Below are 18,123 nucleotides of genomic sequence, written 5' to 3' on the forward strand. Positions count from 1 at the left end.
GAAATTATTAGGTTTAGGGAGAATTGTGGGGAAAAATAGGATTAGAGGGATTTGGAGAGGAAAAGGAGAGTGAATTTAACCAAGTCCTAATCTCAGAGAGGGAAATGGATAGGACAGAATGATAGGAGAAAGATTTAAAAAAGCAAGAAAATACGGAAAAAAATTTAAATTTAAAAAAATGAAGCACTTAAAATTATATAAGTATAGAGAAATGATATTGAAAAAGAGAGGAGAGGATGAGAGGAGTGGAAAGATAAAAAGGAAAAATGAAAATACAAAAAATAAAAATTCTTAAAATTGGAATACTTGAAAGTTATATATGTATAAAGAAATAATACTAATAGTAAGGAAGTTAAGCCTAAGAGGTGGTGAATTGAGTAATAAATCTCTGAGTTAAGTATGTACATAATGAAGGAAAAGGTCTAATAATCAACGACAGGGATATATCTGGGCATGAGAAGAACAGCAATTAATTCATGCAAAAAAAAAGTTTAAAAGAGATACACACACACACACACACACACACACACACACACACACACACCTAAAATAGAAATTATAAAAGAAAAAATTAATTTTTTTTTAAAGAATTAGGTAGGAAAATGAGTTATCTGATTTTTTTTTTTTTTTTTTTTTTGCTGGGGGTGGGGGGTAGATCTTGTATCTCCCTTGTTTCCGTAACCAGTTTGGTTTTCCTGTGGCTTGATTGGTTTCTTAATTCAGTTTGTTTGAGCAGGCAGAAAAATGCTCTGTCTTACCCAGGACTTTGTGATCCTTCTCCTAGTATAGTTCAGTGGGAGGGAGATCTGCTATGAGTATCACAAAAGAGGGAGATGGCTGTTTCCTCTAGTATGGAGTTGCTATGATGAGGCTAAGTTCTTGGAAGAGTTAAGGCCTTTCAGCAATCAGTAGCTTTTCCCGAGAGGCTAGCTCCTAAGACACTCACAGAGCCCAACCTGGAGCCATCCTCAAGGCTTATATTTACTGAGTTTCAATTGTTTGTCTAGGCTGCAGTGGGGAGGGGCAGCCCCTGACTGTTTACCTGGTGAAGAAAGTCACTCCTCTGGGGGGTGGAAGTTCCTTTGGCTGGGCAGTGTTACTTTCCCCTGGGTGGAGCTGAGCCTGGCAGGTCAGGCCAAGTTCCTGTGACCTGGTGACTGGCTCCAATTATATTCTTTCAAGGCCTGAGTTGTAGCTAGCTCCTGGGCCTGGCCTTTGTCAGTATCAAAGATGGAGATCTTTTCCAGTGGTGAGGGATAGGCTACCTATCCACCACTGCTCCATGAGAAGGAGTGAGGAGGCCAGGGTTCTACTCATGCCAGACTTTTGGTTCCTGGGCTGTCCCTGGTCTGCGATTAGCAAGATGAAGATTTCTGCACCTTGTCAGTTCTTGCTGGTGGTGAGTAGGATCCACTCACAAGCTTCATCTGGAGCCCTTGTCCCAGACTTTCTCTATTGGTATGGTGGCCACAGGTGCAGCTGTGGCTACTGGCAAGTGCTCAGATCTGTCTCCTTGACCAAGCTGCCTGGATTTTCCCTCTCTGGCCAAACTCTCTGTACTGTGATGGCACACTTGGTGTGATTCTCTAGCCTAGGACTGTTCACTGGAACACTAAAACTGCTTTCTATGGGAGAGCTTGTTTATACTCCAGCTTCTCCTCCTCCATTTTCCTCCAGTCTCTGTGCAGATCATTTCTAACATATTGCTTTATATATGTCACTGTCCCATTGGTTCCCCTTTGTTCTTTGTCTCACCATTCTATCATTCCCCTCTCTTCTCTAATTCAAATAAAAGTGTATATAACACCAGAGTACCAAAATCAAATACAGTGACAATAGGGGAAAGAACATACAAAATAAACTAAAAATCATATAGTACATTAAAAAAGAACTACAACAAAGAAAACCTCTTGTGTCCATGTTTTTGAGTTCAGTTAGCTTAGCATCATCTTATATGGTCATTTTTACATATCTGTAAGCTATTCTGTTCATTTGATAAGATTATCCTAGATGTATAGTAATTATTGCAAATAAGGGAAATCATGAGACCTATGTTTCTTTGGGCTGGCTTACTTCACTTAATATGATTTTTTCCAAGTCTTTCCATTTTCTAACAAATGGGGTGGTGTTATTCTTTCTGATAGAGGCAAAGAATTCCATTGTATATAAATATACCACATTTTCTTGATCCATTCATCTACTGAGGGGCATTTGGGTTGGTTCCATATCTTATCTATGGTGCATAATGCTGTGATAAACATAGTTGTGCTGATAGCTTTAGTATAACCTTGTTTGAAATCATTGGAGTAAATGCCCAGAATTGGGATTGCTGGCATAGGGGAGCTCTGTGTGTAATCTTTTTTTTTTTTTTTTTGTCGGCCGTGGGGCTTGAACTCTGGGCCTGAGTGCTGTCCCTTAGCTCTTCAGCTCAAGGCGAGAGCTCTACCACTTGAGCTACAGAGCCACTTCCGGTTTTCTGGTGGTTTATTGGAGATAGGAGTCTCATGGTCTTTCCTGCCCGGGCTGGCTTTGAACCGCGATCCTCAGATCTCAGCCTCCTGAGTAGCTAGTATTACAGGCGTGAGCCACCAGCGCCCGACTTCTGTATGTAATCTTTTGAGGAGCCATCACACTGCTTTCCAGAGTGGTTGAACAAGTTTACACTCCTACCAGCAGTGGGGTTCCCTTTTGGCCATATCTCCTCCAGCATCTGTTGTTATTAGAGTTCTTGATTATAGCCATTTTAACTGGGGTGAGGTGGAATCTCAATGTTGTTTTTATTTGCATTTCTTTTATAGCCAGAGAGATCGAGCATTTGTTCATGTGCCTATTGGCCATTCTTATTTCTTCTTCATAGAAATCTCTCTTTAAATCTTTCACCCACTTATTAATCAGCGGTTGTTTTTTGAGGATTTGTTTTGGGGGGATTTAATTTTCTGAGTTCTAAGTTTATTTTATATGAGGCCCTTGTTTTGTGGCAAGTAAGATCTTCTCCCAATCTGTGGACTTTCTATTGATCTTGCTAGCTATGTCCTTTGCTATGCAGAAACTCTGCAGTTTCATACAATCCCATTTGTCCAACCTGTCTTTGATTTGTTATGTTTCTAGGTCTTTATTAAGAAAATTTCAGCCTGTGCCAAGGAGTCCTATTCCTTCCTGCAATATTTTCAGGGTGTCTGCTTTGACTTCGAGGTCTTTGATCCATTTGGAGTTGATTCTGGAGCAGAGTTATATATAAGGATCTAACTTTAGTTTTCTACAGATATTTAACCAATTTTGCCAGTACCAAATACTGAAGAAGCTTTCTTCCATCCTATTGTTTTTGGCTCTCTTATTGAAGATTAGGTGGCTATAGGTCTGCAGATTCATTTCTGGGTTTTCAATTGTATTCCATTGGTCCTCAGATCTCTTCTTGTGCCAGTACCAAGCTGTTTTGATTACTATGGCTTTGTAATAGAGTTTGAAGTTGTGTATTGATATTCTTCCTTCACTGTTCTTTGTGCTAAGGATTGCTGTTTGGGGTCTTTTATTGTTCCATATGAATTTTTGGATTGCTTCTTCTATTTCATTAAAAAGTGAGGTTGGGATTTTGATGGGTATTGCGTTGAATTTATAGATAGCCTTTGGCAGTATTGCCATTTTCATGATGTTAATCCTCCCAATCAGGATTCATTTCAGGGTGAGAAGGTGGTTCAGTATAGGCAAATCAATTAATGCAATTCATCACATCAACAAGGATATGTACCACATGATTGCCTCAATAGATGCAGAATTTGAAAAGATCCTACACCCCTTTATGATAAAAGCTTTGAAAATCTAGCAATCCATGGAACAGTCCTCAATATAATAAAGGTTGTGTATGACATACCTCCAGCCAACATTATACGTAATGGTTAAGAGCTAGAGCCACTTCCTCTAAACTCAGGATGAGTCAAGGATGTCTGCTCTGTACTCTGATTTCTGTACTTTCTATTCTGCTATCATGTATCTGTCTGTAGGTAGATGTGTCATAGTATTCTCTTGCTTAATGTAATTTAAGATTTTCATTATCCTGTTATTTTTATATTCCTTCAAAGTATTCTAATGATCATTGTTGCTTTATCTCTTTCAATAAGTTTACTGTTTCTGGAATGTTTAGTACAAAAAAAACCTACAACACATTTTAAGTGACTAGTCAATGTTATATTGCAATGTCAAAACTACTGCTGATTGACTTTCATACACACAAAGGTAAACATAGATTCTTATTTTTTATTCAATGTTCAAACATTTCTGTATCCACTGACTTGTAGGTTTGAAAGGAAGTTAAAATCTTATTCATCACCTAGAAATGTTTGACTTCGTCTTGCCAAATAGTTACTATACTAAGACTTCAATAGCTCTCTTTTTACACAAAATGAATAAGTGAATGACTAATTTCTAAAACCACACACAATATCCTTTACATTAGTTTTTGTAATTCTGCAAGCAAAATTCCATTCACTTAATATATGAATGTATTTGTGGAAAAGATGAATACTGAAATAACTAAGGAACCATTCTTATTTGAAGAGAGAATTGACATATGTAGACTGCTTAATAACATCTTTGGACTTCAGGGCTAATGGTGTCCCAAGAAGTCATGCTTCCTCCATGAATCCTAAGGCAGAAAGTCTGCACTTACCTCTTAAGCTTGGATCATTGTCATTACAGTCTGCTTGAAGTAGAAATATAAGCCTTATTCTGAACTGGGATAGGAACTGAGCCCTTGTCCCAATCATCAATATTGGAAAAAATGTCAATTAATACCATGAATGGTTAGACTTTTCTGATCAATGAACATCAAATTATAGTTGAGTTTTGGACCCTATAGTGTTTCTTCACTTTCCCGTTCTTGTAATTCTAGCAGCACTGTACCTCCTGTACTCTCTGGGATAACATCACTAAAATATACAAATTAATATTTCATAAATCTCATTATTCCCAGCTTCACCCATTTAAGTATTAAAAAAAAAACCATGAAGGATAATTTTGGAAGTTAAGTCTAAAACTGTATGTTTGCAGCCTGGCCTTATGCCGAACCAGTGTTACATGACATGTTAAAATCAAATTTGGATTCAGATTGGTTATAAAAGGTATTCATAACACTTGACAATGTTGATAAATTTGTGGTGCTCAGTGGAGACTGGACATCACAGGTGTCTAAATGGAAGTCACTCTTTGCTTTCTGTGAATGGACAACAGAAATTGAGTCTGTCACAGATGCTATGATTTTTATTTCAGAAAATTTGTTTCCCTGACTCTAATTATCCCCAAAGCACCTCAGTCTATATAAAGCACTGGAAAGATTCAGCATTTTTTTTTCAATTTCAGTACTTTGATATGTTAAGGGTTTTTTTTTTAAATCTACTACAAGTTGTCAGGAAAAAGTAATTTCAAATTAGGAAGGGGCTCTTCTCTTTATAATATAAGATACTGTTTTCAGCTAAGTTTTACACTTGGAAATCAGAAAGAAATAATACTAAGCCATCATTTAATAACATAGTGAGAATTAGACAGACTATTTTTTAGAATGAATCATGAAATCAGAAATATGTTAAGTTTACCCACTTAGGGTAGAAAATGGGAAAATGGGAAACCCTAAGCATAAAAATATTAAATAATTTTAAGAATGCCTTTTTCTTATCAAATATTAATGTGTGACTCTGTAACTATTCTAATCTGTGGTTATTTACATAGAGACCAAGGGATTAGAGACACATTGTAGAGGAAGTACAATTCTGCTTCATATGAGCATGGATAAACCAGGAATTTCTTTTTCCCTAAAAGAGAATATTGCTTTTTCAACAATTCAACACAAAAAGTGATAGGGGAACCTGTTCTATCTATTTCAAAAGTGGTTTCTTCAAAATTGACTGAAGGAAACCAGCTCAATTAGGATATCTTTGACTGTAGAAATCTCTAAGAAGTGATGCTAGCTCTGAAAATCCTTGATAATAGACTAGTATTGTTGGATGACTTAATTAGGAAATATAGTATCACTAGATTTCTTTGGAATATTTTGAAATGGGACTCCAAATCATTTTGCATGTCTTTCTCTTTGTATTAATGCAATTCCAACTCAGGGAATGGTTAATTGAACTGAGAAATAAATGTGTTTACTGGTAATTGCTTAACCTTTGAATTGTAATTACAATTTTATATTCTTGTAGGATTATTTAACCATTCATAAGTATGGCAATGCAGCCAGAAATGATCTCTGGAATACATTATCAGAGGTAATGTATAGGAAGCTGAAATATCAAAATGTCTTCTAGAACATTTGAACTGAATTCATGAAACATTATTAACTTTTATTGATGCTAGCAGTTTATCTTTACTTTTATATTTCTTCCTTTGTTCATATTGTTTTCTTGCTTTATCTTTGATATAACAAAAAATCATAAGTTCTAAATTTTTTGTATTTCAATTTTTTAATTGTGAAAATATTGTACAGAGGGGTTACAATTACATGAGCAAGGTAATGAGTACATTTCTTATCTAGCATTGTTGCCTCCTCCTTTGTTTACCCTTCCCATCCCTTCCCAACCATCCCCCCACACACCAAAGTTGTAAAGTTCGTTTATGGACATAATGTCTTGTACATCTCATTGTTGCAATAGGTCCACCTGTATACCTATTTAAACAATTTGTTTTTTCCCTTTCCCTCCCCAGGCCCAAAGAAATATAGGTCCCATGGTTTCCCTCATTTGCAATAACTAGTATATGTCAAAGCAAGCAGAAATGGTCAGATAAGTTGATGTTAGGCAAAATGAACCCCAAGATAAGGACTCAAATGGTTTTTCTTTCTTGCTATTGTTTCTAACTTATTTATAAGATGATTTTTTTGTTGCTTTGTATGTCCCTCCCCCACGGTATAACCCCTGTTTTCTAAAGTTTTTTAGCTACAAATGATGGTAAAAAATTATACCTTATGTTACTTTAAAAAATGATAATATTTCTAAACTGTAATTTTTTGGGGGCTGGTATTGGGGCTAGAATTCAGAGCTACATGCTCCCCCTCAGCTATTTTGCTCAAGGATGTTGTTCTGTTACTGAATACACACCTCCATGTCTAACATACTGCTTAATTGGAGTTAAGTGTTTCTCAAATTTGTCTTCTTTGAACCAAAGAAGACTGGATTTGAACCAAAATCTTTAGATCTCAGCCTCCTGATTAGCTATGATTACAGATATGAGCCATTGGTGCCCTGCCATTATTTTTAAAATGCAATTTTCATGTGGTGTCAGAGATCTGTGTTAAATATGAAAGTTTTAAGGATTTTTTTTCTATGTGAGAGTGAATACTCTTGGCATACTAACTTTTGCTACAAGTAACATGCTACAATAATAAAGTGTGTTTTATTCCCTACTATGTAAAACCTTTAATATTAATAGAACTTCCATGCATGCATAGATGAAGCAAAACTTAAGGCAAGAAGATTAATTTTGGTGACTCATCACCTTAGCTTCACTGGTTTTAATCTTCTCATTTTTTTAGGTAAAATATAAAGGTAAGAGTGAAAATATTAATTAAGTTCACATTAAATTCTTATAAAATTCATTTATATAATTCTGGTTGTAAAGGCTTTAAGGAGAAATGGAAAATATGTAAATATACAAGAGGTAATGGATCAGTGGACATTGCAGATGGGCTATCCTGTTATCACCATCTTGGGAAATACAACAGAACACAGAATAACAATTACCCAACAACATTTTATTTATGACATCGGCGCTAAAATTAAAGCAACTGAACTTCAAAATAACAGGTATGCCATTCTTTTTTCATGGAAAGTAGATAGTTTAATATTTCACTTTGTAATGTATGTGTTCTAAAAAGCATTGGTAGCATAATTCTGCAATATTGTGAGTGAAATAGAGTTTTGTTTGTTGGCACATAATGATTTTATTTTGTGCTTCTTTTTTTATTTTGTTCTTCTTTTACTCATTTTTCCTGGATATTTTAACTTGATGTGTTACTATTTCAGAAGACAAATTTTATATGATCAAAATTATTTGTAAAAGTATTCTGTCTTTCTGTTTTTCTCCATAAAAGTTTCTTGAGCTAAATTCAAGGAAGTTAGAATGTTTGACAGTGAATTAAATAGAATGGAATAAAGGAGAGATTTATAGGACAAATGAAACCCAAACTAAACCCTGGAAAACTAATTAAAATCAACAAAATTCTAAACTAAATAATGTTACAGTCTCAAAGAAAGATTATTTCTTAGTCTCAAAGAAAGATTAGACAGATATGTCACTTGGCACAAACTATGTATCAATACTACCTTTTCTTTTTCTTATTTTAAGATTTAAAATCACTAACCAGATAGCAAAAACAGAATCTTTTTTTTATTGTGAAAATACCGTACAGAGGGGTTAAAATGAGATGTACAAATCGTTATGTCAAAAATAGAATCTTGACTAATTACTTTTTGTTTGGAAATTTTTACTTAATAACTGATAATCATGAAGGGTTTCTTCCTCTTCACTTTTGTGTTTTCTATTTTTTGTTTTCTACTTTATGTCTCTTCTTTTTAAAGGCAGAGCAAAAGAAAGATGGTAAAACATTTATCAGTGAGTGTCATTTCTTATAAGATGTCCCAGTAAGAGATTGGATGAAGAAAGTAGGATGAGAGAGAATAAAATTCATCAATAAAAGGAGATGTTTAGAGTAGTTTTTAAAACTCTCTCATCACTAACTTTATCCACCACCGTTATCCAGGAGACCAAGAACACACCGTTTACTTTGTCATTCCTAAGATGAAGAGAAAGCATTTCCAAATCAGCCAGTTTCAGTTCGGTTATAAAAAGAAATGATTGAGAAATTCATTGTTTTCTGGTGACTGTATTTGGAACCTGGTTTAGGAATCACTCGCAGTGTCTTAAATTCCCTTCACCACATAGTTATTGACTCTAATACAATATGTCTTTTCACCCCCCCGTGTATTAACTCCTGGCATATGGAGTCAACTTGCCATACTATCACCACCCTTCTGCATTTGAATGGCATAGTGCCTAAACCTTATAGATGGTGAATGCTTTTAATTATTCACTTCTGGTCCCAAGCAAAACATACTCAGGCATTGGCCGTGGCCCTGCCAGAGAGCACATAAAAACTACTTGGGTGTGTCTAAGTTAGAACCAGATCAGACATTTGAGAATATTCAATTTGACATAAGCATTACTCCTACCCCAAACATACACAATATATTCTGAAAAAAGTACTGTGTCAATCTATAACATACATCAGATGTATGAGTCATAAGTGTTGTCTTTTAAAGATAAATAGATTTCCCTTGCTAGAGAAGCATGTGCAGTCATCTAGAGAGCTTCACATTTGCTGGAACTGTAAAATCATATGGATGTTTTTGAACCCCAGGAACTTAGCATATTGACTATTAACAAGGAGGCATCACAGGACACCACACTAAGTCTCAACAATGATTATCTATATTAATATAATAGAACTTGTGGTTCTATGTTGTATTCCAAGTTTATATCACTATGACATTCCAGTCAACATTTTATTTTATTTTATTTGTGAACATACTGTACAGAGGGGTTACAATTACATGGGCAGGATAATGCGTACATTTCTTACCAAACATTGCAGCCTCCTCCTTTTGTTTACCCTTCACGTCCCTTCCCAGCCTCCCCCCTCCCCCCAATCCCAATCCTTCTCCTTCCCCCCCTTCTCCCCCCAGTCCCCGCACCGACGTTGTAAAGCTCGTTTTGGACATGACAACTTGTACTTCTCATTGTTGCAACAGGTCCACCTGTATCCTTAAACAACTGGTTTTTCCCAATCTCCTCCTCAAGTTATACTGACATCAAATATAGTGAAAGCAGGGGTTATACTGTGGGGGAGGGACATACAAAGCAACAAAGAGATAATCTTATAAATGCGTTAGAAACACATGCATGAAAGAAAAAAAACATTAAAATACATATCTAACGGTTCATTTTCCTGACATCACATTATCTGACCTTTTCCGCTTGACTCATACATATACTAGATATTGCAAATAAGGGAAACCATGGGACCTATGTTTCTTTGGGCTTGGCTTACTTCACTTAATATAATTTTTTCCAAGCTTTTCCATTTCCTAACAAATGGGGCAATTTCATTCTTTCTGATGGAGGCATAGAATTCCATTGTGTATATATACCACATTTTCTTGATCCATTCATCTACTGAGGGGCATCTGGGTTGGTTCCATATCTTAGCTATGGTAAATAATGCTGCAATAAACATAGTTGTGCTGGTAGCTTTAGTGTGGTCTTGTTTGTAAACATTTGGGTAAATGCCCAAAAGTGGGATTGCTGGGTCATAGGGGAGTTCTATGTGAAGTCTTTTGAGGAACCTCCATACTGCTTTCCAAAGTGGTTGAACAAGTTTACATTCCCACCAACAATGAAGTAAGGTTCCTTTCTGTCCACATCCCCTCCAGCATCTGTTGTTGTTAGAGTTCTAGATTTTTGCCGTTCTAACTGGGGTGAGGTGATATCTCAATGTTGTTTTGATTTGCATTTCTTTTATGGCTAGGGATGTTGAACATTTCTTCATGTGTCTATTGGCCATCCTTGTTTCTTCTTCAGAGAAGTTTCTCTTTAAGTCTTTCGCCCACTTAATTATTGGGCAGTTGTTTCTTTGAGGATTTGTTGTTGGGGGGTTTAATTTTTTGAGTTCCAAGTATATTTTAGATATGAGACCCTTGTCCGTTGTATGGCTAGTAAAGATCTTCTCCCAATCCGTGGGCTTTCTATTGATCTTGCTAGCTATGTCATTTGCCCTGCAGAAGCTCTGCAACTTTATGCAATCCCATTTGTCCAACATTTCTTTGATTTGTTGTGTTTCCGGGTCTCTATTAAGAAAATTTCGGCCTGAGCCAAGGAAACCTAGAGTTTCTCCTATTCCATCCTGTAATGTTTTCAGAGTGTCTGCTTTGAGTTCAAGGTCTTTGATCCATTTGGAGTTGATTCTGGTGCAGGGTGATATATAAGGATCTAGCTTTAGTTTTCTACATGTAGTTAACCAATTTTGCCAGCACCATTTTATGAAGAGGCTGTCTTTCTTCCATTCTATTGTTTTAGCTCCCTTATCGAAGATTAGATGGCTATAGGTTCATTTCTGGGTTTTCAATTCTATTCCATTGGTCCTGAGGTCTGTTCTTATGCCAATACCAAGCTGTTTTGATTACTATGGCTTTATAGTAGAGTTTGAAATTTGGTATTGATACTCCTCCAGCAGTGTTCTTTCTCCAGTCAACATTTTAATACTAATTCTTTCTGCCCTTGTCCATAATTTTTGTAGCTCTTTATTATGCTAAATAAACAGTTGATGAAGTTAAGACCTATGCCAGAAATCCTAGAAATTGTGGGTGTTTTCTGAGCCAGAACAATTAATTCTTTGTTTTCATCATGCTAAGGGACACTGGAATACAATTACATCGTGTGGGGAACATTTTCATATATCCAGGAATTATATTTTTCCATGTGTGTAATAGTTGTATTACAGTGTGGAAAGGAGTGGTCTTTACATAATGAATAATTTCATGGTTAGTCCATGTATGACTGTGAAATTGCTGCTACAGTTTTGGTACTTAGGAAGCTGTGAATCTGCCTTTTCATTTTATTATATTTAAAAATAAAGTTAGTTCATTGCTCTGTTACGTAGTCTCCTCATATACCACAGTACACTTCCCAGTGCTCTGCTGTTGGGAATAGTATTTATCTCCACAATCGTGCTTCTCTTCTCTTGTGGAGTGATGGAAGCAATCTGTAAACAGTTTTCACAGTCTACGATAATCCAGTAATGCTGATGTTTTGTTTTGTTTTTTTAAATTTCCATTCTAGCTAAAATATGTACCTATTTATTTCTTTTAATATAATCATTAGAATAAATGTTGCTTTGCTGTAAAAACGCCAACAATTGATAAAGAGAGGTAGTCTCGGGGACCATTAAAGACAAAAAATACCTGGAGAGTCGTTTAAAATGCAATTTAAAAAAACTTTTTCATGCATAGAAGGGAGTAACTAAAATTCCAGCAGCTAGAATACAAATGCATGCACAAATTCTTTTTTTGTCTGTTTTGCAACAAACAAACCCAACCAAGTCTTGGATTTCTATACAGCCTGCCAAAAGAGGCATTTCTCTCAACTGTCTCACACCTTCAAATCTTTTAACATGGCAAGGGAAGACAATAAAACATTTATCATGTTTTCCTTGATTTTAAAATGAAAGAAACAATCAAATCTATGTTGCTTGAAAAGACCTTGGAAATAGATAATGTTCACAACTTACAGTATTTATGATTAAATACCATTTTCAAATGTGCTTGGTAATTTCCTTTTCTTTTTTTGGGGGGGGGGGTCTAGTCGTGGGGCCTGAACTCTGGGCCTGGGCGCTGTCCCTCAGCTCTTCAGCTCCAGGCTAGCGCTCTACCACTTGAGCCACAGTGCCACTTCCAGCTTTTTTCCTTTTTGCTTATGTGGTGCTGGGGAATCGAATCCAGGGCCTCATGCATGCAAGGCAAGCACTCTACCACTGAGCCACCTTCCCAGCCCCGTGCTTGGTAATTTCTAACGTTAGTTTGTCTTTTTAACAATATATGAATTTAATGTGTATGTGTGTGTACCCGTGTAGAACTGAGAGGAAAAACATTCCCAGGAAAATATATAAAGGTTCCTCAAAAGACTAAACATAGAGTTCCCCTATGATCCAGCAATCTCTGAGCATTTACCCAAATGATCACAAACAAGGCTACACTAAAGCTACCAGCACAGCCATGCTCATTGCAGCATTTTTTACCATAGCTAAAATACAGAATGAACCCAGATGCCCTTCAGTAAATAAATGGATCAAAATGAAGTAAGAAAATGTGGTATATATACACAATGGAATTCTATGCTTCCATTAGAAAGAATGACATTGCCCCATTCATAAGGAAATGGGAAGACTTAGAAAAAATCATATTAAATGACGTAAGGTAGAACCAAAAAAACATAAGCTCCATGGTTTCCCTTATTTGTAATAATTAGTAAATGTCTACGATAGTCCTAACAGAGGATTAAGTAGCTCAACAGCTATGTACATATGACCATATAAAATGATGCTAATTGAAATGAACTCAAAGATATGGAAATAAGAGGGTTTTATTTTTTGTTGTTTTTATTTATTTATTTATTTCCCAACTTATTTTTTCCTTTTTTTATTGTGAAAATACCATACAGAGGGTTTACAATTACATGGGCAAGGTAATGAATGCATTTCTTATCAAGCATTGTTGCCTCCTCCTTTTTTTCCCCCTTCCTATCCCTTCCCATCTCTCCCCCCCTCCCCTGCCCCTGCCCCTCTCACCCCTCCCCCCCATGCCAAAGTTGTAAAGTTCATTTCCAACAACATCTTGTACATCTCATTGGTGCAATGGGTCCACCTGTATCCCTATTTAAACAACTTGTTTTTCCCTTCCCCTCTACTGTGTGAAGTTATTTTTTTTCTCTCATTTTTTCCCCCTTTGCTTTATACCCTGTTGTCACTGATTTTGATTTTGGTAACCTGTATCTTGTATATATGTTTGAACTTTACAACTTAGGTGAAGAGGGGAGTTGGGAAGGAGGGAAAGTGGGAGAAAACAAGGGAGGGGACAACACTGTTTGACAAGAATGTAACCCCTATGTACATCCTCTTTACAATAAAATTAAATTAAATTTTAAAAACAATTTTTACATATCCTCAAATTTGTGTATCACTTACTTTTTAAGTGATAATTATTTGACTTCATATTCAGTTAACTCAGTTCAATGTGGAAGATATTTATGATAAAGATAAGTTCACAAAGTTAACATTTATCTGACATACATTGATATTTTTTTCCAATTTGGTCCCTACTTGGACTGATTTCAGTCATATTCAACAATACATAAAGTGCTTCCTTTCTCCACTTTTCCCCCAAGATGTTTTGGTAGTCTGTTACCAAAATAAAGATACATTTATGCCATATGATACAACAAACACCTCCTGGATATGTGTTCAAATGATAAATGTATGTAAATACTTGTATGAAAACAGTCATACAGTCTAATTCCAGTCTAATTCTAGGTATAACTGATGAATCAGACTCAAAGTGGAAGCATTGTTGCCTAATTATTCCAATTAACAAAAAAAAGTTTCATTAACTGAGATGTTCATTACCTTTAGGAAACTTTGAACCTTCCTCAAAGTAAATCCATCATTAAATATGACAGAGGGTTGTTTCTATGTTAGAGGCTTCATACTATTTATAAAAGCACTTCCACAAATGGTATTTCACCAACTAAATAATCAGTTTCAGGTTCAACTACTTTAAATAATGTCCTGATCAGTTTTGTGGAGTAGATCATATTGCAATATAGTGTTTTCATGTAATTGACACTGCAAAATACTTCTGTCACTACGTATGGCATACAACTGTAAAATTTAGAGTCTTAAACATATTATTTCAACTTTCCACAGTGTAAATAATGTTGAATAAGAATTAACACATTTTTCTAATCTTCCATTAGACTCTGGTGTCTTCTAATGCTGTCTGTTGGGAATGAAACTATGACACAAACAAAGGAAAAATTCCACGCAACAGACTCATTGGAGGCACTCTCACCCAGACATGTTTTCATGGAACTTATTACTACAAGCATGGCACTCTGAAAATTTTCATTCACCATGCACTTTCATGAATGACTGAGCTCATAAAACATCACTTCCTTCTCTTGTATTATTTTTCTTATGGTAGTAATGTTGGCCACCCCTGTTGCTAATGATGCATAGGAAATGTTGGATTTTGCTCCAAAATACAGTTGCTAGATTTATTGTAAACCATGCAGTATATGTCTGGCTACTCAATTGGGGTAAATTGATAGTACATCATGTGAGAGTGTAGGCCTCAATTTTAGCCCATGAGGCACATGAAATGAAATGATTCTCTTTAATAGCTGAGATGTGTGACTCCCCCTGGATGTTGGTAGGTGCTTTGACACATCTATTTGGAAATTCCATGTCAGAAAACAGAGCATTAAAGATGTCCCATTTTCTCTGTAGTCATGTTGATTCATGTTTATTCTTTCTTGGGCAAAGGTAGGTGTGCCAGATTAATCTCTCTGTAAAGCATGTTAATAGTGTCCCTCAGAATTTCTACACAAGAAGAGAAGGTTGAAATGTAAACGTACACAACCATTGAACAAATGGAAAGTATTTTTTAGACTTTTAACCAATAAATTCTGTGTTTCAGATTCCAGTTAAATTTTATTTCTAAAATCCAAATTTCTTTAGCACAGACCTTTATTAGAGATTAAGTTTCTTTTTATTGTGAACATACTGTACAGAGGGGTTACAATTACATGGGCAAGATAATGAGTACATTTCTTATCAAGCATTGCAGCCTCCTCCTTTGTTTATCCTTAAGTTTTCTTAATTGATAGGGTAACTTCATCTTGACTTACGCTTTTCTTTTATTTATTTATTTACTTACCTACTTACTGACTTGCATTTTATGGAACAGAGGAATAGAAATCACAAAGAAAAATCATAGATAGGAAATGTTTGATTTTGCTTTTGTCCTGACTGAGTTACTTCCATTCTTAAAGCTTCTCTTCTTTATTTTTCAGTTACCTGTGGCAGATTCCATTAACAATTGTGGTGGGAAATAGAAGCCATGTGTCTTCAGAAGCAATTATTTGGGTGTCTAACAAATCAGGTAAAATACACATTCTTCCCTAAGGAACTATTTGGTTTTAGATAATTGTTCAGTTACCTAACTTCTGTTTTTAGCTGTTAGAAAATGTGAATAAAGACGAATTATAAACAGAAAATACAGTAATGGCAATTATTTCTACAGAATTAAGTATAATTCCTAGGTAGTCTCACTTCAGATTGCCTACGTAATTATTTAATTTGCTTCTGTGATGATAAAGAGATTTTAAATTCCCAATGTATACTACTAATCTTATATGGTTTAAAATATATAATTTTACATCTTCAAGTGCAGTTACGATATAATCATAACTTCCAAGTGAATAATATGAGATGTACTGAAATATAGGTTGATTTGAAATCCCATTTTTTTCTTCTTTCCTTTTTTAATTTTTTTAAAATTTAAAGATATAGTACAGAGGGGTTACAGTTACACGAGTAAGGTAATGAGTATATTTCTTATCTCTTTAAAGGACTAAGCAGATCATATTCTCCATAAGGGAGGAGAAGAGGGGTTTAGACAGGTCATGGAACCATCTCTTAGGCTGAGTCAAATCTGAAGGTAGAGAAAGAAAAGATTCTATTCTCTTTCTAAATATCTTCAAATATGATAGTCACTTATTTCATTTCACTGTCAGAAAGCTATTTCTTGAATGCAATCTATGTCCTTCATGCTAGAATGTGAAACAAGACACTTTCATTTCTACTTCCCACTGAGCTGGAGCAAAAGCCAATTACAATATTTTATCTAACATTTCATTTACGTTGAGTTGGTCAAGTGTACCCATATTGTGTTTTCCATACTCCTTTCTCACATGCTCTTAATTCATGTTTGCTATTTTTGTAAGCATCATTTTAAACAACTACATTAAGTAATATAGTTAGGTATGTATAAAATATTGTTTTAATTTGACACTTGTGGTTCATCCCTGTAATTCAACTAATCAGGAGGTTGAAATCTCAGGATCTTGGTTTAAAGCCAGCCTTGGCATGGAAGTCTGTGAGACTTTTATATCTAATCAGCCCGTTTCCCCCCCCCCCCCTCCCCAAGTCTAGAAGTAGAGCTGTGGTTCAAGTGGTGAGTGGTAGACTTGAGCAAAAATGTCATGGACAGGGCATAGGCCCCTGTGTGTGGGTGTGTATGGGCACACACATATACACAAACATACACATTCACTATAGATTTCTCTCTCTCTCTTTATCTATGTATAGTTTTTCCTTTTTGTTTTGATATTAGGAGTGAATATTAAGTGCTTAATACACACAACATCCATATAAAATATTTTGGATTTTTATTTTCAGATTTTAATGTTATTGAATTTACATGTTATACATATTATAACATGTTATTACATGTTATAAAAATATATGCTTTTGTGAGTGGCACTGTGGCTCAAGTGGTAAGTGCTTGCCTTGAGCTCAAGAGCTCTGGGACAGTTACCAGGCCCAGAGTTCAAGCCCCACCACCAACTATATATATATATATATATATATATATATATATATATACACATATATGTATATATATATAGTTATATAGTTATAATTGTGTGTATATATAGTACATATACATTCTATATATAGTATATATACATACTATATATAGTATATATATGCTTTCACCTAGATATATTGCATAATAAATACATTTATTTAATAGAATAATACATTAAAATGCTTATTTTAACATTTATTGGTGTTTCTCCTTCTAAATTATTACCATCTATTCTTCTCATCCCTTGGAATTAGAATTTATAACAATGTTTTACATTCACACTTATGTTTCTCTATACTTCTCTTTTCACTCATAACTATTTTACTTATCTGTATAATTTGTTATAAATCAATGAAAAGAAGCAGTGAGTTGCTATTATTACTCTCCAATGTTTAGCATGAAGTTAGCCCATTACAGGAAAGCCAGCAGAATGAGACTGAAAAGAAGTAAAATAAGGCGTTCATCTTTGGAAGGTAGAATGGAAACAGGAAATCAGAAAAGTGTAGAGATACTGACTCAATATAAGGATTAGCCCAACACTTTACTATTGGACAGTGGGAGGATTTAGTGCAATTTTTTTTACACTTTATTGTATTGTGAAGATGCTGTACAGAAGGGTTACAGTTACTTGAGTAAGGTAATGAGTACATTTCTTGTCCAACATTTTTACCCCTTCCTTTGTTTTTCCTACTATCCCTTCCCTTCCCACCTCCTGCATTTCTTCCCTCCACCCATCCCCTCACCCCGGGGGGGTGAAGTTGTAAAGATCATTTCCAGCATAGTATCTTGTGAGTATCATTGTTGCAATGGGTCATCTTGTATGCTTGTTTCAGCATTTTGTTATTCCCCTTTCTCTCCCCAAATTAGATAAATGTAT

General features: G+C 35.3%; 1 protein-coding gene across 1 annotated transcript in view; it reads left to right on the forward strand.

Annotated features, from left to right (window-relative positions):
- The window catches only part of Trhde (thyrotropin releasing hormone degrading enzyme), a 378,190-nt gene that overhangs the window by 273,487 nt on the left and 86,580 nt on the right, over positions 1-18,123 (forward strand). The window contains exons 8-10 of the mRNA XM_069988744.1: positions 6,192-6,257; positions 7,606-7,790; positions 15,667-15,755. Of these exons, the coding sequence (XP_069844845.1) occupies positions 6,192-6,257; positions 7,606-7,790; positions 15,667-15,755 (340 nt within the window). The remainder of the gene's footprint in view (positions 1-6,191; positions 6,258-7,605; positions 7,791-15,666; positions 15,756-18,123) is intronic.

This window comes from Dipodomys merriami, unplaced genomic scaffold, assembly GCF_024711535.1.
Source record: "Dipodomys merriami isolate MVZ:Mamm:240054 unplaced genomic scaffold, mDipMer1.0.p SCAF_10, whole genome shotgun sequence".
NCBI classification, from domain to species: Eukaryota; Metazoa; Chordata; class Mammalia; order Rodentia; family Heteromyidae; genus Dipodomys; species Dipodomys merriami.